A 25,084-nucleotide genomic window follows, 5' to 3' on the forward strand; every position below is an offset into this window, starting at 1 on the left:
CTGACTTCTGTGGAATTATTCCAGCTTGTGAGAGTAGACTCTGGCTCAAGGCCTGTCATTACCTTTTGCATCAGCAATGAGACGTACAGATTCAAACAAATTTGTTGTCCCCAAAATCCTCCCTGCTGCACAATGCTTGAAGGACCGTGAGCAGATAGAAGTTTTTCTATCTGGGTACCTTTTCCTAAGAAGTACTAACCACTGCCCCACTGTGGGTGCCTTCTGGAATGACTGCATCATTCATGTTGTAGTACATGGGCTTGCTTGTACATGGGATCATGGCTTCCTCTAGTGGATTTTCCCCTGTCTTCCACTACCAGGCAGGTAAAGGAGCTCTACTTCAGCTTAGGTGGTAAGTTCTCTGCCTTTAGTGCTGAAGGCCCCTGTGTTCTGTCCCTGATGAGGCTCGTGGTGTCAGTACATGAGGGTGTCTGTGGTTCATTACTAATGGAAGTACAATGCTGGGATCTCAGTTAAGGCACTTTCAGGGCCTGGAGAGAATTGTGGACTCTGAAAAACTGATGGGGGAGGACTGAGCCATGGATATTCAAGGTGAACTGGGAAAAGCAAGTTTGTGGAACTACCCAAAGGAACTGATTCGGGGCTCAGTTTCCTGCCTGGTGGACATGACTGCTGAACTGGTTGGCCAGACTAGTACCAGCTACAAGTACCTTTCAACAAAGTAATTGAAAAGAAATGAAACCTAAGCTTAACAATACAGATAATTTGCATATTTAGTGATGCTTATTGCAGGCTCTAGGGGCTAGATTTCCAAAGAGCTCAGGGCTAGATTTTCAAGATCTCCATATCCAAAATTGAGGCCTAATTGACAGAAGAGCTCAGCACCCATTGTATACCCAATGTCTGAGGTCCTGGCTGCTTGTTTTGCGAACTAATTTCTCTTCAAAATCTAGCTCCAATTATAGTGAGAGCCAATTCTTACCTCATCCAGGTCATCATCTGGGGTTGCTGGTGTTCTGTCTGTTCTGAACGAGGCCATGGATGAGGTTTCAGAGTCCATGGAGTCATCATCATAGCCAAAGACAGTATCGACTATATGTCTCTAAAACAGGAAGAACATGTGGTTTCTGAACTCCTTTTGGAGGCAAACAGCACTGGGTTGTATATGGAGCAGTGTTAGCCTGTTCCAAAAACACTTTGGTAGAAACTTTAAAAGAACCACAAGACATGAAAGAAGAGCCATGAATTGCATTTCCAAACACCAGATCCCTCTGAAAGGAACCAAACATAGGTCCATATCATCAGCAGGTGTACTGAGGTCCGTGGAGTTGTGCTAATTCATTCACGTCCATTGAGCATCTGGCCTGTAGTCTAAAACTATCAGACAATATAGCATCAGAGAGTATCAGTATCCCAAGAGAGAAGGCTTCACCTTCATCCAAAGGGAATAGAATCGTATGTTGTTACTATATAAAGCTGTTCAGAGCAAGGCCACCATCTTTTAGTCCTGTCTGCAAGGAGAATGCCACAATACCAGAGGTGTCCTGTTGTGCAGAACTGAGATGATGAACCTGATTCTCCTCTCACTGTATATCTTGAGTAAGTCAGTGGAGTTACACGAAAGTAAAACTGGTGTGGTAACTGCTACCTCAGCGAGAATGCTGTTCACACTACGTGTTTTGGTTAAGGTTGAATATCCTGCCATCTAGACTGAATTAAACACATCACAGAAAAAATGTGAGTCACATCCTATGATGGTAGAGCTGCTTAACCAGCAGGTTTGGATTTCAGGGAACTGATTTCAGCATTTGATGCTTGGCACACACAGTAGAATAGTTATGCAGACAGATGGCTCAGTAAGAATTTAAGATGCACTCTTGCACTACAGCACTTTTCTCTTCTAATGCTGTCAGATTATAGTCCTCTAATAAATCCCCACTGTTTGAGTCATGTAGAAGGGATGAACTAAAGATACTGAGAAATCCTTGTGTATGTGTATTTTTTTTGGAATGAAGAGCACTGCCATACCCTGCTGAGCAGTACAATTTCTGGTTGCTTGCTTAGAAATAAAGTTAAGCATGGACACGTTGGGCTCATTCCTTAACCTCAGATCTGCCTGTTGTGTGCAACCTTAAAATCCTTAATGAAGTTATGTGACAGTACCTCAATTTACCATAGGACTTATTGGGCCTGATTCTGCTGAATGACAGGACAGGCTTGGGTTACTCTGGTGGAAAAAAGTTGCCCTAACCTGGTGAATCTGGCCATTTGAGAGTCCTCTGGTGGCACAGAGCTAACCTAGCAGTTTCTAAGGCACAGGAGACATGGCTGGGGGTTCCCTAAATCCAGCTGATGGAAGCACTGGCAGCTGGCGTAAATTAGCTCATCCCTCTGATTGCTCTAAATTATTCCAGAGACTGGACTGGACTGGACTAGACTGAGAATCAAAGCACCACAAATGACTTAAGGCCTCTGCACCCTTCTTCTCTTCTGAGCTGAGTGCTGCTTAGGATCTGAGCCAGGGATTTCAGTTCACAAGAATATTGAAGTCAATGGGAGTTTTGCGTGAATAAGGATTTCAGGATTGGCCCTGCAGTATAAGTATTAACGGCAGACAGATTGAAGAGTGTCTCAGGACAAAAATCTGATCCCAACAGGACCTGAAATTGGTATCTACAGAAAAGCAGGTGGCAAATAATTATATTATTTTAAAGGAAAAATAGGACTGAAAAGCTTTTCCAAAGAAATTCAGATTCCTTTGAACTCCATTGCTAAGGGAGCTTATTGGAACCCACCATCATCTGTTTCCTCAGGTTTTCACTGATTGATTTCCTGAAAAGCCCACTGGCATTATTACAGTAAGACAGCCTAGTTTTCCTCTTACCTTAATTGGCTTTGAACTTCTTTTATGCTTCCTGCGACGAATCAGCTTTTCCCTATCCTGGAAAATACAGTTAAGAAATTACATGATCCAATATTTCATAGTTCCATTGACTTCAATTGAGTTAGTCTTATTTACACAAGCTGAGGACCTAGTTCTTTGTGCAGAACACTGCTATTTAAGGTCAAAAGGGTGACCAGAAATAATGACATCTGAAAAGAAGCTCCAGCTATTTACTTATGTAGCGTAGCTGTCATTTCTGTTAAACAATTTGTACAGGGCCTGGTCATCATGGGGAGTGGGATGGGGCCACGAGACTTGAAGTATACTATTTGCCTTGTCTGCAGATGCATCGTTGATATCTGTCTATCACAAAGTCATTGGGCTGTGTTACTGTTGACTTCATGTCGGTGTCCCAAGCAGGATGTCTTAGAAGATGCAACAGATTTCTTTGGAATCTGATTTTGTTCATATCATCTTGCAAATGTCCTGGAAAGGGGCATTGAACATTAAGAACTGTATCCAAATGACTAGTGAATGACTGTCTAACAACATCTGCTTCTATGTCACATCAGAGGCTTGTTTAGGGGATTCTAACATCAGCACTTCTTAACCTCACTGATGTACCCGAGATTCAGATGTACAGTATTACTGTTGGGGTGAACAGTGCAATGAAGAATGTATCCTTTCGGCAAGGCTAAAACTGGGGAGAGGCCCCTGTTTTCTTAGTTAAAACCAGTCTTCCTGCTGGGGGTACAAAGCCTTCTCCCTCTTCAGTTTCCAAAATCTGAAACAATCCTCTCTCTTTCTGCATCACTTTATTTCTCATCTGCAAACTTATTTTTTTCTCTTCCCTATACAGAACTCTGCATCTGTATTCTGTACTATATTGCATATATCTAATTGTATAAGACATTCTGCAACTAGTGTATCTATTTTAGGGTTGCTGTTTTCTATTTTATTGAATCCTGGAACTATATTACTGATCATGTAAATTTTTAGGATATCATTTTGTGAAACGCACTGGGGACCTGATTTTGAATAAGACATCATTCTTCTTTCTTGCAACTAATTTTTTCTTACAGCTAATTGTCATTTAGACATCTGATGACTGGATTACACATATCTACAAAATGACACAAACTGTGCCCACGCATAATTGCACCCACAAAACTGTACTCACAGACTGTGTTTTAAAATTCAGATCCTAGATATAATAAAGCATTCTTCTTATTAAAAAGTTACCACTCAAATCCTGTCTGTTATGAGATGAAGATGTCAATTAGACATGATTGCTTTTAATTCCTGATGGGCTAGACATACCCTTGTTAACTCATCAATTATGTTCTGTTGTTCTATAACTTGAAGCTTTAAAAACTCAGTTTCTTGCTCTTCGTTAGCTTGATCTAAGTCATTGAGAGATTTTAATTTCTTCAATGGAGGGTGTGATGTCATTTTTTCTCTCTGTGTAGAAGATAAAAAAATATATATATAGAAAGAAAGGAGGATAAAGTGAAAGTCAGTATTTTAAAATCCCCCCTTTTGGAATAAAAAAATCAGCCAATGTTTTCATGTTCTTTTAAATCTGCATCAGTTGCAAAATTGTCATGACATTATTACTCTTTACCATCCCATAATTGTAAAAAAGAGAGAATGCCAGGGAGTTAAGTTGTAATTTATTCTGCATGAGAATATCTAGTAGGGCTGTCAAGCAATTACAAAAATTAATAGCGATTAATCGTGCAATTAAAAAAATTAAGTGTGATTAATTGCACTGTTAAACAATAATAGAATACCATTTATTTAAATATTTTTGGATGTTTTCTACATTTTCAAATATATTGATTTTAATTACAACACAGAATACAAAGTGTACTTTATATTTATTTTTGATTACAAATATTTGCATGGTAAAAAAACAAAATAAATAGTATTTTTCAATTCACCTAATACAAGTACTGTAGTGCAATCTCGTTATCATGAAAGTTGAACTTACAAATGTAGAATTATGTACAAAAATAACTCCATTCAAAAATAAAACAATATAAAACTTAGAGCCTACAAGTCCACTCAGTCCTTCTTCAGCCAATCACTCAGACAAACAAGTTTGGTTACAATTTGGAGATAATGCTGCCCAAGTCTTGTTTACAATGTCACCTGAAAGTGAGAATGGGCATTTGCATTGCACTGTTGTAGCCAGTGTTGCAAATATTTATGTGCCAAATGCGCTAAAGATTCATATGTCCCTTCATGCTTCAACCACCATTCCAGAAGACGTGTCCATGCTGATGACGGGTTCTGTTTGATAACGATCCAAAGCTGAGCAGACCGACGCATGTTCATTTTCATCATCTGAGTCAGATGCCACCAGCAGAAGGTTGATTTTCTTTCTTGGTGGTTCGGGTTCTGTAGTTTCTGCATCTGAGTCTTAATCTTTTAAGACTTCTGAAAGCATGTTCCACACCTCATTCCTTTCAGATTTTGGAAGGCACTTCAGATTCTTAAACCTTGGGTCGAGTGCGGTAGCTATTTTTAGAAATCTCACATTGGTACCTTCTTTGCATTGTGTCAAATCTGCAGTGACAGTGTTTGTAAATCAAACAACATGTTCTGGGTCATCATCCGAGACTGCTATAACATGAAACATATGGCAGAATGCGGATAAAACAGAGCAGGGGACATATAATTCTTCCTCAAGGAGTTCAGTCACAAATTTAATTAATGCACTATTTTTTTAATTAACATAATCATGGAAGCATGTCCTCTGGAATGGTGGCTGAAGCATGAGGGGGCATACGAATGTTTAGCATATCTGGCATGTAAATACCTTGCAACCATGTGAACGCCTGTTCTCGCATTCAGGTGACATTGTAAATAAGAAGCACGCAGCAGTATCTCCCGTAAATGTAAACAAATTTGTTTGTCTTAGCGATTAGCTGAACAAGAAGTAGGACTGAGTGGACTTGTAGGTTCTAAAGTTTTACATTGTTTTGCTTTTGAGTGATGTTATGTAACAAAAAAAATTACATTTGTAAGTTACACTTTGACGATAAAGAGATTGCATTGCAGTACTTGTATGAGATGAATTGAAAAATACTATTTCTTGCTTTATCATTATACAGTGCAAATATTTGTAATAAAAATAATAATATAAAGTGAGCCTTGTACACTTTGTATTCTGTGTTGTAATAGAAATAAATATATTTGAAAATGTAGAAAAACATCCAAAAATATTTAATAAATTTCAATTGGTATTCTATTGTTTAACAATGCGATTAATTGCAATTAATTTCTTTATTGTGATTATTTTTTTTTAGTTAATCCCATGAATTAACTGTGATTAATCGACAGCCCTACTATCTAGTTATATGTGATGTTGCCCTCTAGTGACTGGCACACAGAAAGCAGGAGGGAGAATTCTTTGAGTGGAAGTGGTAGAAGTCTGAAGAGCTGTAGAACAAGTGTTGTAATGTCTGTAGTGTCAACACTAATTTTGTCTGTTTGCAGGACATGGATTGGTTACACAGTCTTAGGGTAGATTAACCCTGTGACTTTAACCTCTGTTAAGCTGGATGTCAAATCCCTGCTTGCAGAAGAAATTAAAATGAATCTGATAGTCTCATCCTAATCACCAGTGGAGCAGCACCCACATGGAAAAGCAACCAGCCTGCTCAAGCGATGTGCAGTGGAAATCACAAATCAGGGATGAGATACATTAGCAAATGCTACGTGGGGCAAGGCTGCTCAGCACCTGGCTGCACTATTCCTGGCTGTAGCTATAGATATTATTTGTACCAAAATGAGTGTGGGGAAGTGTTATACCCCCTTTGAAAATGGCAGCAGCTCCATGTTAATGGATTTATAAAGAAGAGAGCTTTTCCCACATGTAAAAAAGTGTAGCAACCACACACAATAGAACAAAAATTTGGGGTGAAATTTACAGCTCTAGGCCTTCCATTTGTGGTGCAATTTACAGCTCCAGACCTCACATTTGTATGCCCACTTTTCCACATGCATCTAGTTATGCCCACAAACGATGCATGCACCAGGCTGCCCAAATGCCTGATGTGCGGGGGTTCTGTGAGGCAGATGATGCTCTTTATCTGCCACAGATGTGCACATAAAAATGCAAATGCAAAGACCAACATGAAGCTGGCTGAAAATGTAGCTCTTAATATTTTCCCTTCCATAAAGTAATTACAGCCAGGCTTGGATGGAAGGAAAATTTCACAGTAAGACATGAACTGAGAGGACAGCTGTTTTTCATGGTGAAGGCCTGTAAATCTAATTTATGAAAGACCACTTCAAAGCCTGTGGAAGTGCACATATATACACAGATCTTTGCTTGGTGTTCAGTACCAACCATTTCTACATTTTCTTTTGTGATTGCTTTGAGTTTCTCCTCCATGCGCTGCAAAGACTGCATCAGTTCATCGTTTCTCTTGGTGAGGCACTTATTCCTTTCAAGGAGAGGTTTGCATTGTTTTTCAGCTTCTCGAACACGTTTCAACTGTAATAATGAATAATAATGACAGGTTAAAAATGGATTTTCCTTCCTTCGCTATGGGCTCTAGCCTTCTCTCTCCTTTCCAGGTGACTATTGTCCCAACAAAGCCCTGAACAAAAGTATGAAATGGAACTGACAGAATAATATCATCTAACTCTTATATAGCACTCTCAAAGCACTGTACAAAGGAGGTCAATATCTTTATCCCCCTTTTACAGATGGGGAAACTGAGGCATGGAGCGAAAACATGACTTGTCCAAGGTCATCCACAGGCCAGAAGCAGAGCTGGGAGTAGAACCTGTCGACTGCATCATACTGACTTCCTTACCAAAAGAAAGAGTTGGATTGGTCCTTGAATGGCCCAAGTCATGCTCATAGTAAATATCACATCCATAGCTTGGGCTCTTGATGGACAACAGACCATATATATTTGTATAAAACAGTAGGTTTATTTTAATCAAACCATTGCTTAACAGCAATAAGATATTTTTGTAGGTTGAAGCATGTTCTAATATTCCCATGTCTATATTCCAATCCACTTAAATGTCCTCCTTCCTTACAGGATGAGTTCCACTGAATAACATGGGTTATGGGTTCCTGTTTAAAAGGACAAAACAAAACAATCCTTTCTGGCTGGGAAGGAGGAATTTCAAGTTGCCACATTTTAGGCATCAAGCCCTTTGTCCCTTTTCCATTGTCCTTTGGGTGTTTTCCTTCCATGGCACAGTACTTAGTCATACTGTATTATTTAAATACACCCATTATCTAAGGTCTGTTTACAGTCATTGTCAAAGAAGTGGCATTTTCTCATTAAAAAAGACTTCAGTAATTTAAAAGTTTATATCCATAAGAGCAAAGTAGGGTGAATGTTAATGGTATCATCTTTTAGAAGCCAAGTTTTTGAGAGAGAGACTTAATCATATCAATACAAGTAATGCATTTTGCTGTATTACTGAAATGTTGGTAAGGCAAAATGTTGGTAAGACATCATTTACAAGTATTAATTAACTAATACCATAGAGGCACACAGGATATCTATATTAACACATACTCAGTTAATTATGGTTACTGCTTCCATGATGAACGTAATGGAAACAGCTCTGCTTTTCAAAACCTTAATCTTTTACCACAACTGCAGAAATGCACTTAGGCTATGTCTATACTTGCAGATGTAGAGCTCCGGGAGTTAAACCAGCCCTCGGAGACTGCAGCAGGGAAAGCGCTGCTGTGTGTTCACACTGTGTTCCTTGTGACTGTGCAGCATGTCCACATTAGCAGTTCTTGCAACGCCACAGAGAGCAGTGCATTGTGGTAGCTATCCCAGGGTGCAAGTGGCTGCAGCATGCTTTGGAAAGGGTTTGCAATGCCTAATGGGACAGACACAGCATCACATGATGCAGGTTTCCCAATCCCATTGTTCCATGGGCATCCTACTAGATTGCTCAGCTGCTTTTCAAATGGGGGGGGGGGAGTGTGACAGGGAGTGTGTTGTGTGTATGTGGCGGGGGAAGACAGTGTGCTTTGGGGGGCAGAGTGTGTCAGCATGCTGTCTTGTAAGTTCAGACAGCGGCAGGGGGGAAGGGGGAAACCTGACATCACCCCTCACCCCTCGTGCCTCTCTCTCTCTCTCTCTCTGTCACACACACACACACCCCTGCCTCTTCATCAGGAGCATTCCACTGTAATGGTTTGCTTTGTTTCCCAGAGCAGATAAGCATGTGTGCTGTCAGAAACGGAGCTTTGAAAGGGGATATCCGCATGCCTGCAGCCAAATTCAAAACAATGACCAGGGTGGCCACTTGACTTCAGGGGATTATGGGACGTTTCCAGAGGCCAGTCACAGTGCAGCAATTCAACACGTCATCCACACTGGCACCCCGGCGCAGGCACAGAAAGCTTTATGCTTCTTGTGGAGGTAGATTACCAGGAGCGCGCAGGGTCCGGGTGCTCTAAGTGCCTTGCCAGTGTGGATACCTCAGGAGTTAGGGCACCCAGAGCTGATTTAATGAGCTCCAACTTGCAAGTGTAGAAAAGGCCTTAAAGGCATACCTATCCCATTCTCAGAGTCAATCTGATAAAGGAATGGATTTACTGTTGTAGCCTCTAGGGCTAGCCTGTTTGCTTGCCTATATATCTTTTCTTATAGGTTTCTTATTTTCTTATGGTTTTGGTTGTTTGTTTTATTATAATAGGTTTATAGGTTTATATTAAAGTAGTTTGGCTGTAAAACAAGGGACCCACAGGCCACATTCTGTATGATGAATTAAGGCAAAGTTAGCACACATAAGTCTGGGACCTTTCACCCAGATAGCAAAGTTAGTATACATAAGTCTAGGACTATTCACCTAGATAAATAGTGATGAGTTAAGGCATAAGGTCCATATATGGCTGTCGCCTTTAACATAGATAGATAAAGGATGTGTTGAAGCTGGTTGGCTTAGGGGACTTTCCGAAGCTCATACCCTCTGTAAACAGGTACACCACAAGGAAAGAATTTGGGAGGACAAAAATAACAAATGTAAGAATGATCTAATGTCATTAATATGTATGTATATGTCATTAATACATACAAACATACCAGCCTATGGAGTAAGTGTACCCCAGCATTTCTGTGGGTGAGAACACTAAGCTTGGACATGGAAGGAGGGCCTGAGTGCTCAAGCCCTATAAAAGAGGGTGACCCACCTTGCCAAAAAAGTGTTTACACTTCTAAGCTTCTGAGGGTTTTTCTAAGTTTTGTGCTTCGGAGCTTGTTTTCTAAGTTTCTAAACTCCAAGCTTCTTCGTTCTTAGTTTATTAGTCTGTTAGTTTAATTTTAAGTTTTAAATCAGTTAGTTAAGTAAAACTCTAAGGGCTGGTCTACACATGGCGGGGGGAATCGATCTAAGTTACGCAACTTCAGCTATGTGAATAACTGCGGTGTCTTCACTGCGGTGTGTCAGTGGGAGACGCTGTCCCGTCGATTTCCCTTGTGCTTCTCGTTGAGTACTGGAGTCGATGCTAGAGCGATCGGTGGTTGATTTATTGCATCTATACTAGACACGATAAATTGATCCCCGCTGGATCAATCGCTACCCGTCGATTCGGCCAGTAGTGTAGACAAGCCCTAAGTTAGTTGCAATAGTTCTTAGCTCTATCTTCTTCTAAACTCTGCACCTCCCACTCAAGAATTAAGGAACCTGAGGCGAGGCTGGTCCTTTGTCTCTTATCACCAGGTCATCAAGAAAGGGTGTGAGTATATTAATCAAAAGCTTTATAGTATATAATACCATTTAATTATTATTTAATTATAATTCCATTTATCTCAATAAAAGTCTTTAAGATTATATTTGCCTCAGTGTGAGCATCCTGTCATACCCCCGAGGGTCCTTTGCATACTCTGTGTAGCCTGATTCTGGGACAGAAACCTTATTATCTTCTGATCAGATTAATTGGCAAGTCTATAACCCCTGCTATCCAAATTAATAATATTAACCTCCTAAATCAGGCAACACTGTAATCCATTCTGTATAGATCTGCTATTTATACTGTCCTCAACCTGGCTATTCTTGTATGCCAAAAATGTTGAAAAACAGTCAGTCTTTGATTTACAGTATACTGACCAGATGCTGCTGTTCGCTCAGGAACCCCTGATACGAAAAGGTCAAGGCAGCGAATATAGAAAGGCTCACCAATTTTGACTGTGATCTATGTTGGTGTAACTCCATTGAAGTCAATGGTTAATTAGTGAGATCAGAATCACGGCCCTATGAGTCCAATTTATTTATTGTGGCACAGTGTCCTTGCTGGAGTTCAGGGATTGTGGGCTGTTCATCTGTAGCAGAACTAGAAAAAACATGTCACCAGTGAAACAGGAAATCCATCTCAGATTGGCTGACAGGGTTACTGTGAAATTTCCTGGTAGGCTCCTCAAGAACCCTCTGACCTGTGGCAGATTAAGCTTAGACCCCTATGAACTGTGGACCTGAGCCCTAGACTGGCAGGAGACGTAGAGCCCAACAGAAATCCTAATGTAACCATCATCCACAGAGCCCTTGGCTGGGGTGAGTGGGGCCAGGAGATGCAGGAACTGGATTCATTTGGCAGCTGGGGCTGACCCTGGCTGCCCACTGTTACCTCGTGGGTTTAAATGTAATGAGCTACCATGTTGTGCTTTATGAGGTGTTTTCTCAGGCATTCCATGATACACAGAATGGTAGCGTGTTAAAATGAAACACAAGAGACAGCAAATACCAGGAGGGCAGTGAATGTGGTGGACTAATGTCCGAGGGCCTCATCCCAAGCCACTTGCTATTGCCTTCAATGGGCTTTGGCTTAGGCCTTGAGGCAGCTGAGCCTACCTGAGTATCACAATGCCATTTCCAACCCCCTCATGCCCCTGGGCCCTAGAGGTAGTGGGTGGTCACAGCATGAACTTTCACTGCCTCTAACACCCTTGGAGACTCCTCTTCTTTCCTTTCCTATAGCTCTTCGCCTCCCCAATCTGACACAGACAAGAGCACACACCAGTTCATTTCGTTCATCTACAAGCAGTGTGTTCCTGTCCTCCAACTTCCGGATAGTGGCATTCAGCTCTGCCATCCTCTTCTGATTTCTGCGTAAATCCTGTAAATTGAAAGAAAGAAAGAATATTTAGTTTCTAGCTCCTCTGAAACTGTCCATTGGACAAGAAACAAATGGACTGGAATGCTCACAAAGAAGACGAACCATCATTTTCTAATTAAATGAAACCCATTTTTAAGGTTGACATCATTTACGATGTCTGTCACAAGTACCGAGATGATGGGCAAAAGTTAAAACAGCATGGACTTCATTCTGTACTATCCAATGCAGCTTGTGTGGTCATTGACTCATGTGCAACATGGGTGCAAATGGCATGCCATTCTGTTGGTAGCAGTTTACATTCAAGGTGCACTGGTGTTGATGACCAAATAAGGTGCAAGCTCAGGTCATTGGTTTGAACTCATTGGCTCAGGAAGCATTAACTGCTCAAAGCAAAGGGAAACAAACATTTGCAAGGAAGAAACTTGAATAGGTCTAACACTGAACCTTGAGGGCAGCTTCCTTTGGACTTTGGCAGATATATTTGAGGAGGAAGATTCATAGAAGGGGTTACTAGACTGGAACAGAACTGGTCAAAATTTTTCCATTGGAACTTTTTTGATGGAAAATTAGGTTGTTGATTTAAAATTTTCTCAGAAAGTGCCTGCTTTCCTTGAACATTTTTTCCATGGGAATATTTTTCGGTTTCTGACAATTTTCAGATGAAAGTTTTCATTTTTCAGCTGTTGGAATAAAAATTCTGGTTTTGTTTTTTGATTAAAAATTAAAAATTTCTGATGAAAATTTTGACAAAAACTAAAAATGTTTCATTTTTGTAGACATTTTCCTCAGAAACACCCTCCTCCCCCTTATTTTCTGAACAACTCTACTTAGGAGGGTTATTTCAGAAAGAACCTCAGGTTGGAAAACAAGGAAAACACTGTCATTCTCAACTGCCTTTATCTTCTTATATCTGCTTTGCACAAAAGTGTAAGTAAAGAAATAGGCCCTGAATGGTTTAGTCCAGCAGACATTTCCTGTGCCAAGAACTATGTCCTGTAATTAGAATTACCACTAGAAGACACTTCACAGAGTGAGGCTTAACTACTATAGCAACATGAAAATGATGCAGGAATTAAGCAAAATAATTTTGCAACCCAAATAAAGCCCATTGTCTGTATTTTGGATTACATTTAAACCTGCTTACAGGACTACTACAGTGCTCTGACCCATCTCCTGCTCTTCCTGGGATCTCTCGTTTGGGACTGCTCATGTTACACTCCGCCTCCTTCACTAAGAAGAGCTGTTCATCCAGAGCCTCCTTCTGCAGCTGGAGCTTCTGTACGTAGCCTGTCTGGGTCTCCAGTTCTTTCTCCAAGGAAAAGATGATTCTGTCTTTAGCCTTGATTTCATCCATCTGAATTAAGAAATAAAAGCAGTGTTACTGCACAAGCCCAACAGAATGTCAGCACTGCAGGAGTAAGGAGAGATCACTTTACTGTTGTTGTTCACCTAGGGTGACCAGATGTCCCGATTTTATAGGGACAGTCCTGATTTTTGCGTCTTTTTCTTATATAGGCTCCTATTACTTCCCACCCCCATCCCGATTTTTAACACTTGCTGTCTGGTCACCTTATGTTCACCGCTGTATCTGCGGCTAAATAGTAAACCAAACTCATGGATTACACACTTCCTCAACATCATAAAAAACAAATAGTTACCGCATTGGATTAGTCAGTCTATGATAAGCAAAGGCCATACATTGAATGATATAGAAGTACATCAATACACAAAATATGGACTGATTTTCAAAGGTGCCCATGTCCTTCACCCCCTGCTGATGTACATGAGAGATGCGGGTGCTCACCTTCTCTGAAAATCAGACCAAGAGTTTAGTCTATCACCTTCATCATCATCATCAAACATGCACAGTCTCTGGAAGACCAAAGCGCCAGCTAGAGTGACCAGAGCTGATGGTGTTGCACCAGGACCAGTTCAAAGTAAGTGTAAAACAACCAAAATTAATATGATTAGGCTAGATCCCTAGCTATGGAGCTAATTTGCTTCACACCAGCTGAGGATATGGTCTGCATACTCATTTTACACAAATGTAACATCCTCAGCTGGTGTAAATTGACACAGCTTCATTGATTTACATCAGCTGAGGATCTGTCCCCTCTATTAGTAGACTTGCAGTCTAGGGGCCTCGTTCTCCGCTCCCTACTGGCAGTGTCATTCTAATGAATGGAGAATCAAGGTCCATAAGTTTCATTAGCTGTGTCACTCCTGCCTAATGTTCCAGGCAGATCCAGCACATATTGAAGTGTCTCATCCCTTTCACTAGAATCTGGATGACTGTTGCTATCCAGGCAGCTACACTGGAAGACTAGAAGAGAAAGGGGTAACTAACGTTTAGAATAAGATCACTGCACATAAGCCCTGAAAACTTTAAAGATAGGTATGAGCCAGCTAAACGCCATTGAGCCTAAGGAAATTCAGTGACTCAGAATTTGTAAAACACTCAGGGAAAAAAATGCATGTTAACCTGTGAAAGTTACAGGAGTCATTTCCCCAAAACCAGAATGCTGACTGTGCTGAATTTTGCCCAGAGCCTCAAAGATATTTACTAATCCTGTCACCTTACATGCATATTGAAATCCTCCCAAAAGTATATTTTCAAATTAATGGGCCAGATGGCACTCAGATACAGAAGCCAAAACCTGGACTGTCCAGGCAAAACCCGGACAGGTGGTAACCCTAGGCCAGATTCTACTCTCTGTTACACACATGTCAATCTGATGCAACCCCATTGATTTCGGTGGAGATACAGTGGATTTACACTGGCGTAAATGAGATCAAAGTCTGACCTAGTGCATGATACTTATACAAACAAAAGCTTTAAAAAGGGATTCTTTTTCTGCTTAAAATACCAAATCACTCACAGAATATTCATCCAGGGCTGGGCTGAGTTGATCAGTGTAGCCAGCTCTCACAATTTTGTTGTGAGTCTCATGCTATTTACTGTAGAAGCAGCAAAGAATCCTGTGGCACCTTATAGACTAACAGACGTTTTGCAGCGTGAGCTTTCGTGGGTGAATACCCACTTCTTCGGATGCAAGCCGAAGAAGTGGGTATTCACCCACGAAAGCTCATGCTGCAAAACGTCTGTTAGTCTATAAGGTGCCACAGGATTCTTTGCTGCTTCTACAGAACCAGACTAACACGGCTACCCCTCTGATACTTGATGCTATTTACTGTTTATCTTAAAGCCCACATGCTGGAGGCATGGCATTGTGTGAGAGTTTGAGCTTCCAGTTAAGAAAAAAAGGAAGATCTTAGTCCTCAGGATTAAGAGAAAAGCTTGAAAATATGACACAAGAGTACCATAAGGCTCAAAAAAGCAAAAGGCCAACCAGAAAGAACCCAACATTCATTATTTTGAAACTCTCATGATTACTAAACCAGTCTCCTGATTTCAGGGGTCTGATTTCTCATTTTTTCTGAACACTGGGTAATGGCAATATTGTGATCTACCCCAGATTAGGGTCTAGCCCACTGATTTAAAAATGAAAAAAATTGTGAATTCAACTTTCCAGACCAAATTTGTTGCTGTTGCAAGTGGGCATAACTCCTTTGAAGCCAGTGGAGTTGTAGCCACTTGCCCCAGCACTGAATTTGACCTTCTGTGTTGTTTTTATAACTGTTGATGACACCATGAAGACTAAAGCAGAGAACATTGCTCCCCTCCACTGTTTAAAATCTTTCCATACTATCATTTGTATTAGAAAAGCTGGTAGGTAGCAACTGCAGACAGAGACATAACCACAACGTGCAGTAAGAAATCATGTAATATCTAATACAACTCTTCTCTTATCCTGACACTAATGGATCAAATACATGTTTGGGGCATTGCAAGTATATTATTAGCTCAACTAGAATTCCTATTTCCTTTTAGATTAAATTTAATATGTAATAATAATAAGGGCTGTCAAGTGATTAAAAAATTAATCGTGATTAATTGCACAATTAAAAAAATTAATCACGATTAATTGTGCGATTAATCACAGTGTTAAACAATAATAGAATACCATTTATTTAAATATTTTTGAATGTTTTCTACATTTTCAAATATATTGATTTCAATTACAACACAGAATAAAAAGTGTACAGTGCTCATTTTATATTTATTTTTTATTACAAGTATTTGCACTGTAAGAAAACAAAAGAAATAATATTTTTTCAATTCACCTAATACAAGTACTGTAGTGCAATCTCTTTACCATGAAAGTTGAACTTACAAATGTCGAATTATGTACAAAAAATAACTGCATTCAAAAATAAAACAATGTACAATTTTAGAGCCTGCAAGTCCACTCTGTCCCACTTCTTATTCAGCCAATCACTAAGACAAACAAGTTTGTTTATATTTGCCGGAGATAATGCTGCAAGCTTCTTGTTTACAATGTCACCTGAAAGTGAGAACAAGCGTTTGCATGGCACTGTTTTAGCTGGCATCGCAAGATATTTATGTGCTAGATGCGAAGATTCATATGTCCCTTCATGCTTCAACCACCATTCCAATGGACATGTGTCCATGCTGATGATGGGTTCTGCTCAATAACAGCCAAAGCAGTGCAGACCAATGCATGTTCATTTTCATCATCTGAGTCAGATCTCACCATCAGAAGGTTGATTTTCTTTTTTGGTGGTTCGGGTTCTGTAGTTTCTACATTAGAGTGTTGCTCTTTTAAGACTTCTGAAAGCATGTCCCACACCTCGTCTCTCTCAGATTTTGGAAGGCACTTCAGGTTCTTAAACCTTGGGTTGGTTAGAAATCTCACATTGGTACCTTCTTTGTGTTTTGTGAAATCTACAGTGAAAGTGTTCTTACAATGAACATGTGCTGGGTCATTGTCTGAGACTCCTATAATATGTAATATATGGCAGAATTCGCGTAAAACAGAGTAGGGGACATATAATTCTTCCCCAAGGAGTTCAGTCATTAATTTAAATAATGCATTATTTTTTTAATTAACATCATCTTGGAAGCATGTCCTCCGGAATGGTGGCTGAAGCATGAAGGGGCATACAAATGTTTAGCATATCTGGCACGTAAATACCTTGCAACACCGGCTACAAAAGGGCCATATGAATGCCTGTTCTCACTTTCAGGTGACATTGTAAATAAGAAGCAGTCAGCAGTATCTCCTGTAAATGTAAACAAACTTCTTTGTCTTAGCAATTGACTGAACAAGAAGTAGGACTGAGTGGACTTGTAGGCTCTGAAGTTTTACACTGTTCTGTTTTGAGTGCAGTTATGTAACAAAAAAAATCTACATTTGTAAATTGCACTTTCACGACAAAGAGATTGCACTAGAGTACTTGTATGAGGTGAATAGGAAAACACTATTTCTTTTGTTTATCATTTTTACAGGTCAAATATTTGTAATAAAAAATAATGTACACTTTGATTTCAATTACAACACAGAATACAATGCATATGAAAATGTAGAAAAACATCCAAAATATTTAATAAATTTCAATTGGTATTCTATTGTTTAACAGTGCAATTAAAACTGTGATTAATTGCAATTAATTTTTTTATTGCGGTTAATTTTTTTGAGTTAATCATGTGAGTTAACTGCGATTAATTGACTGCTCTAATAATAATAATAATTAATAATTAATGTTATGGCCAATAATAAAAATGGTAGATATTGTACACAGCTAAGCTAAGGTTTTGGGATCTAAGCTCATCAGTACAGATTTTAGGAGGAGTATCTATCTACCTACTTACCTACCTACCTACCTACCTACCTGAAATAATGAAGTACCTAGCACTGGCATATCTAAGTGCTGCTTAGTGTTGCACATTTGACTGGGTGCATGGCTTTTTGTTCCCATCTTCTTCTGCAGCACAAGGTTTGGACACTGATAGAGGGAATTGATGGTCCAGTATTCTGAGCCAGCATGATAAATCCTCTGGTTGTTGAAAATACAAACCTGAGATTTAGTAACATGTAGGAAACCTCTTGGAATATCTGGAGGAAACTGCAGAGTGGCAAAAACCAGAATTTCCTCTTTGCTGGAGACCTTCACATTGATGCTGCTGGCTTCTGAAGATTAATTTGATTTTATGTTGCATATAATTAACAATTATGGATGGGCCCCAGCAGCCAAATCTGGATCTAGATTTCCATCACCCCCCAAGTTCTGGGGTGTTTGGATCCAATGGTTCGGTTCAGTCCACTATTAGGTGCCAGACTGTGCCTGGCCTTAGCACTGGTGACTGGGACAATGCTGGTAGAAGAAGGAAAGCACATGAAGCCTTTTCCCTCTGTCAACACATTGGGCAAGAACCAGGAACGGTCAGTCACAGAACTCTGTGTAATTTGCCCAAAACAGGCTGAGAGGTTTGTAGAGGGGGGCAGGACCAGGAGTATGGAGAGGGCGCCCCACACATTCCCGTTGCACTTCCTGGCACTCTCCTAGGAATTGTGCCTTCTGAGGCATAATCCATCCCAAAGCTGTCCTGGGGCTGCACAGCTCCCTACACAGTCCAATGGCACAAACTAGCCCTAAGGCAGGATCTTGCTCATGTCTACAAAGACGGAGTCTTATAGAGCTGGGTTTGGATTTCAGGGATTTACAGCTGAGGGCTTTTGTTCAGTCCCACTGCTAGCTAAAGCCCCCAGCACCTGCAGTGCAGGTGGCTTAATTTTGTGTCAGATTGCTAGAAAGACAAAGTCACTGCACAGAAGAACATCGCTACAGTCTTCTTTGTGACAGAGCTACTGCTGCTGCACTGCAAGCTGGGAGGAGAACTCCACTTTTCCCTAAGCAGAATGTTTGACAAAGAAATACACGTGGGCAAGCAGAGAGGAAATAGAAAGACTAATAGAAAGAGTTAAGCCAGGCAAAGGTGTTACATCTATTCATCTGGTAAAGCTATAAATCTGCATGTTTTACGCCCTATACTGCACACTGAAATTCTCCTGTAACCCAAGGGCTGGGGACCGGTGTTTTCAGGGAAGGAGGATCTGGGGCCTGTTCTTGCTGCTGTGGTGAAGTTTTGAGTGGCCATGGGTAGCACAGAAGCAACTGATGTCTCCTGCTGTAGAGGGCAGGTATAATATTTATGCAGTGAATCTGGTGAGAGCCTCCTGCTTCCAAAGCACAGGCCCCTACCACTCGAGCTAAAAGAGAATTCCTGTTAGCAGTATAGGGCCATAGCAGGGAGAAGCTCTGATTCCATCCAGAAAGGGCGGCAGTGGTGTGCGCGTGTGTGTGTATCTATTTATACACATACAAACTACCAATTTGTTACAGAATATACCATTAGCATATTTCCTCCTGGGTTCCAGTAGCCCCGTGAGTAGCTCAGATGAGCAGCTCCCGCCAACTTCATCTCACCTAATTCCGAGAGAGATGTGGTAATTGGGAGTATTTTAATCTGTTTGCAAACTAATTTGCATTGCCCGGGTCTGACTGAACAGGAAAGCTATCAGCACTAGAGGCAAATCAACAAGGCTGTAAGGAGTCACCCCAGCTGTTTGGTGCATAGGGAGATTACTAACCAGTCTGCGAATATCCCTTTCACTCTCCCATTTGATCTTAGAGATGGCTTCCTGGTGGGATTGATGCTCACTCCGAAGATCACCCGCCTTGATCTTATCAGCCTGGATCATGTTGGTAAGGGCCTCGTCCACCTGCTTTTTGGCAGATTTTAGTTCAGTAATTTCCTGCAAAAGTTTAAGGCGCTCGGAGTCAAACTGTTTCCTGGCCTCTTCACGAGCCTCAATGGTCAGCGCTGTCCTTACTTTGTCACTGCTCCCGTCCCGCAAAGCGTACAGTGCTGACTTGAGGCGCTGGATTTCACTGTCTCTGACTTTAACCGTCCGAGTAATTTCCTGCTCGTGCTGTTTGATTAGGTTCTCCCGCACTGCCTGCAGCTCTTTCATTTTCTCCTCATGGAGTTTGGCTTTAAGTTCAGTGATCTGCACAGTCTGCTTGCGTTGCTCCAATTCTCTGATCCGCTTAGTTTCTTGAATCTTTTCTCTTTCAAGTTTGCTGACCTACAGGTTGAGAAGAAAAGAAAATCAACTGCCAGAAATATGTTATAAAACATGTCCATCTGAAGTATCCCTACACTCCTGCAACTCAGGGCAGGAAGCCACCTGAGATACTCATCGATTCCTGCAGCACCCTCAGTATGACAAAATATAGGCCACATCCAAAAGCACTTACTCAACTTTATCCCATCGTTACTCAGGCAAAAAGTCTCATTAACTTAATTAGGAGTTTTTCCTCAGTGAGGACTTCAGCATTTGTCCCTACATATTTTTTCTCAACACAAGTACTTCACTGCTGTTCATCAAAACAAATGACTGAAGCCTGTTGCCCGTGCAACGACCCACCCTGCAATAATAGAGCAACCCAATAATCTTCATTAACCTTATCCAACAAACTTGTATGTGCATTTTAGAGCTCGTTAGCAACCCTACAAATCAAACTCACGTGAGCATGCAATGAAGGAATGCAACTTGATGAAGAAAGAGATTTCAATAAGAATTGAACGTGACAGGCTTATTATTTACAGTAAGAAGGGAAAGGAAGGATTTAAAAATGATTAAAAACTCCCGCGGCAATTTCCTTTAAAAAATACTATAAAGAATCAGAGAGTGAGCAAACCTTTTAAAGTGAGAAAGACCAGGAAAGTTAAAAAATCAACAATAATAATGATAATAATAAAATACTACCTCAGTTGAAAGCCCTCCAGGAGACACGGGTGGTGCCTGCTTACAGTCATAATTGATTTGAAGGATGGGATATGCTAAAGCTAGAGAATGCTGTATGCAATATGCATTGAGGTGACATGTTTCTCTTCCATTCTGTCCCCAAGTGGTCTCAGATATATTCTCAACCAAAATATATCTCCAAGGGGGAAAAGAGTCCTAAAAGTCCAGTTTCACTTCAGTTTCAGGTCACCAAAGTTATCCTGACAAGTGTTAGTCAGATCCTAAAACTGAGCAGTGTGTTTCTTAGGGCTTCTTAAAAAAAAATCCAGTGAACAACTTATGGAATCATAGAAATGTAAGGCTGGAAGGGACCTCGAGGTGTCATCACGTCCAGCCTCCTGCACTGGGGCAGGATCAACTAAACCTAGACCATCCCTGACAGGTGTCCAACCTGTTCTTTGAACTTCCTGTGATGGGGATTCCACAGCCTCCCTTGGATGCCTATTTCAGAGCTTAACTACCCTTAGAGTTAGAAAGTTTTTTTCTAATAGCTAACCTAGATTTCCCTTGCTGCAGATTAAGCCCATTACTACTTGTCCTACTTTCAGTGGACACAGAGAACAATTGATCAAAGTCCTCTTTATAACAACCCTGATAACATATCTGAAGATTGTTATCACATCTCCCCATCAGTCTTCTTTTCTCAAGGCTCAACATGCCCAGGTTTTTTAACCTTTCCTCTTAGTCAGGTTTTCTAAACTTTTTATCATTTTTGTTGCTCTCCTCTTGAATCTCTCCAATTTGTCAACATCTTTCCTAAAGTATGGTGCCCAGAACTGGACACAGTACTGCCACTGAGGCCTGACCAGTGCCAGGCAGAGTGAGACAGTTACCTCCCATCCCTTACATACGACCCTCCTGTTAATACACCCCAGAATGGTATTAGCCTTTGTCACAACTGCATCACGTTGTTGACTCATATTCAACTTCGTTCTTAGGGCACCAAGCTCTTCAACAGCCCAGGTCAAAGTTGTCAAACTTGGGTGTTTAAAATTAGGCACCAAGCTCTGTATTTAGGCACAAAATACGAATGCTCTGATTTTCAAAGGGGCTGAGTGCTCACAGCCCTCCCTGACAGCTAACACCATACCATAGTGGAGCTACTGTACTATTAGCCTAGGGTTACAGTGGAAATAAAGACAGAGGGGGTCAGTGAGAAAAGGAAGTGGAAAGCATGAGAGAAACTCACTACGCCTTCAAGTTCCTGGCAGCCAGCCTATGGTTCCTAAGAAGAGAAGCTAATCCCTGCCTGTGTGCTAAGACATCAGTGCCAAGGCTTGAAAAACCATTGTGCCTTTCCAGGTTCTGAGATCAGCCTGCTGGAAAAGTCTGAGATGCAGGATGAATTCGAAAGTTTCCTTGCTGCTTGCAAATCCTGCCATGTTAAAATGGGTTGCAATTAATGGCTATAAATCTCACTGAAGGGTGAGGGGAGAAACACCCCCAGAGATTATCAGCACTTCAGATAACCCCAAACTGTCTATTAGTTCTTTCATCTTGTTTCTGCTACAACTAAAGAAACTGATTTCCTCTCAACTGGCCGATGGGCCTCTGAGATTGCCATTAGCTTTGATATATGGATAAGAAAGCCTTTCACGATAAAAGACCCGATGGAAGCTAAAGCACTTGCTATTGTTCAGTTTTGGATGCTACAAGCAGCCCAGCCTAGGTTTGTTTGCCTGAGGCCATGTTGTGAAGGAGTCAAAGAATTTCTGTCACAGGCTTCAATTACAATCAACTGGAAAAAAAAAACCCACAGCACTAAGTGCTGCCCTTTGAAACTGCTACTGTGGCTCAGTGGCAGATTCAGAGTGCTAGCATCTGGGCAGCATTGGCCATAAACTCAGTACTCGGGGATAAGAAATCAACAACAACTATAACATGGGACTTCTGTTGTTTGCTGCTCATAAAGAACATCTTGTTAAAACTAAAGAGGGCCACCATCTCACTAGCATCCAAGGGACACTTAGCTCTCAATGTATAAGACTTTATAGGACAAAAGCAACACTCTGAATTGCACCTGGCAATGCACTGGAGATTCCAGAGCACCCGTGTAATGTCATGGGCTCCTGAGTAGAAGCACCTGTAAGAAAGCAGGAGTACTTGTGGCACCTTAGAGACTAACACATTTATTTGAGCGTAAGAAAGCAGGAAGTGATGCAGTGGGAAAAAACCCCATTATATTGCAAAGCAACTTCAAAACTGGATGATGTTTTGCCAACCTGAAACCATCTACTTCTGCAAGCACGACCAGCAGGAGGTGGAAAGGCTATCTGCACCCTCTCTGCAGAGCAAGTGCACAGTGACAGCTAGAAATGTACAGTGTGGGTGAGATCCGTCACCCCCATTCCGGTCCCTTTCAGTTGGAGCGGCATGAAGAGTCCTAAACCCCCCATATTCTGCCAGGGAAGGATTCCCTCAGTGCAGGCACTGTAGAAGTCGGCTGTAAAGCTGCTTCCTGAAGATGCCCTGCAGGCCTCAGGGGGCTGTTGGGTTGACGCAACAGACATGTATTGGGGTGGGACAGCACTGAAGAGATCCGGCCCATAGAGATCCCTGGGAGGCTGCTGCACTTTAGACCCCAAGTGCTGTCTAAGTTATACTGGGCCTCTCCAGCTTCTTAGGGTATGTCACACGGCAAGAAAAAGACCTGACGCAGAGAGGCTCAGCCAGGGTCTACAGACTGTGACTTGTGCAACGGGGGTGAAAGTAGCAGTGTAGCTGTTTCCAGTTGGGGTGGAGCTAGGCTCTGACTCCCACCCCCCTCGCTGAATTTTAGAGGCCAAGCAGGAAAATCTACACTGCTATTTTTACCCTTGTAACGTGAGCCCGTATCTATAGACCACGGCTCTGAGACTTGTTGCCATGGGTTTGGGGTTTTTTGCAGTGTAGATGTACCTTAAGGGTATGTCTACACTGAATAAAAGACCAGCAGCATGGTTGTGGCTAGCACAGGTCAGCTGACTCAGGCTTGTGGGGCTTGGGCTTCAGGGCTAAAAATTGCTGTGTAGATGTTCGGCTCAGGCTGGAGCCTGAGCTCTGGGACCCTTCCCCTTGCGGATCCTCCCCACCTGAAGGTAGGGTCTACATTGCACATTAAACTGAGGTTCTGACTCAGGTTTGAGCCCAAGCCTCCATTCTGTCCATATACAGATTAGTTTGACTTGGGTAAGCAAGCATTTAGGACTTGGGTCTGAGGACCCTGCTCGGGGATGGCTCAGAGGCAGAGTCCTACTGTGACTTGGGTTCCGTCGCTGACAGTTTGCAGTGTGCATGCAGCTCAAGCTGCAGACCAGAGTCAGAAGGTCTGACTCTGAAGTGCTGCATGGATGCGTTAGCATGATTATGAGACCTGGGTCTAGCAATTTTAATGCAGAGTGGAAGTTCAGGTGTGGGCTAGGAAACACCCGTACCGCAAGCCTGGGTGCCATAGACCTGGGTTTATAATGCAGTGCACCTAGCCTTAGAGGCACAGCACAGAATCACACATTATATATTTATGGAGCACTTCACTCACTAGTGAAATGCAACCCTCTTTGGAGTGGCCAAAATAAGCCCTTTGAGAATGCACAGCAACACTACACAGTAGGCAGAGATAACAAATGAAAAACATGGCAGTCACAGAACTAACACCAAATTTAAGGGTGGCAAGATAAATCTAACTACTTGGAATGCAGCCAGGATCTTGAGGTCAACAAACTTCTCCTTCATAGGCCTGAGCCTCATTTAACTTACCCCCTTGTAAATAGAGCGTAATTCCATTGAAGTCGGGATAAAAATGGTGTAAGTACCGAAGAATCAGGCCCTGCCTTCTGGTTAAAAAAATATGTGCCTGCCTTGATTTTCTGTTATACAGTTTTTCCAGATCTTTTTGCAGATACTGTCATTTAATACTGACTCTTCACTCACCTTCGATTTCTCCTGATGCAGCTCGATTTGAATGTCTGTTAGCTTGGTCCTGAGCTCTTCATTGGCAGCCTGCAGGGCAACAATCAGTGCCTCAGGCTTCTCGCCCTTGCTACGTCCTTTTTTTGACATTGTTTCTTCCTAATGAGAGTCTACGCGTTTAATTCCTTTCAAATAGGGACTGCCATCTTTGTTTGTTCTGTTCAGTGCAAGTTGTCTCAGCACCTACTGTGTGACATTCCTTAAGGTCCTGTCCTCAGCCGCTTTGGAAGCCCTGTGAGAAATAAGACACACTGTTATTTGTAAGTGGGTCAGTGGCATCACAAGGGTTCATGTGGTTACAAAACATTAAGACAATAGTTCATTTTTCCAAACACTATGACCTCTGTCCAGAGACTTGCAAGGGGGATTTTAGCACAATCAAATCGCTATGTGTGAGCTTGGCATGCCTAATGGCTTGCAAAGCTGTGTCCTCCCTCTTGTTTTCTC

General features: G+C 41.5%; 1 protein-coding gene across 1 annotated transcript in view; it reads right to left on the bottom strand.

The window, feature by feature from the left end:
• The window catches only part of JAKMIP2 (janus kinase and microtubule interacting protein 2), a 106,470-nt gene that overhangs the window by 22,342 nt on the left and 59,044 nt on the right, over positions 1-25,084 (bottom strand). Inside the window, exons 2-9 of the mRNA XM_039484815.1 lie at positions 24,599-24,869; positions 19,469-19,966; positions 13,099-13,308; positions 11,856-11,954; positions 7,206-7,352; positions 4,166-4,306; positions 2,846-2,902; positions 944-1,063 (exon numbers count right to left, since the gene is read on the bottom strand). Coding sequence (XP_039340749.1) covers positions 944-1,063; positions 2,846-2,902; positions 4,166-4,306; positions 7,206-7,352; positions 11,856-11,954; positions 13,099-13,308; positions 19,469-19,966; positions 24,599-24,727 — 1,401 coding nt within the window. The 5' untranslated portion in view covers positions 24,728-24,869. The remainder of the gene's footprint in view (positions 1-943; positions 1,064-2,845; positions 2,903-4,165; positions 4,307-7,205; positions 7,353-11,855; positions 11,955-13,098; positions 13,309-19,468; positions 19,967-24,598; positions 24,870-25,084) is intronic.

The sequence above is a fragment of the Mauremys reevesii genome, linkage group 8 (genome assembly GCF_016161935.1).
Source record: "Mauremys reevesii isolate NIE-2019 linkage group 8, ASM1616193v1, whole genome shotgun sequence".
NCBI lineage: Eukaryota > Metazoa > Chordata > Testudines > Geoemydidae > Mauremys > Mauremys reevesii.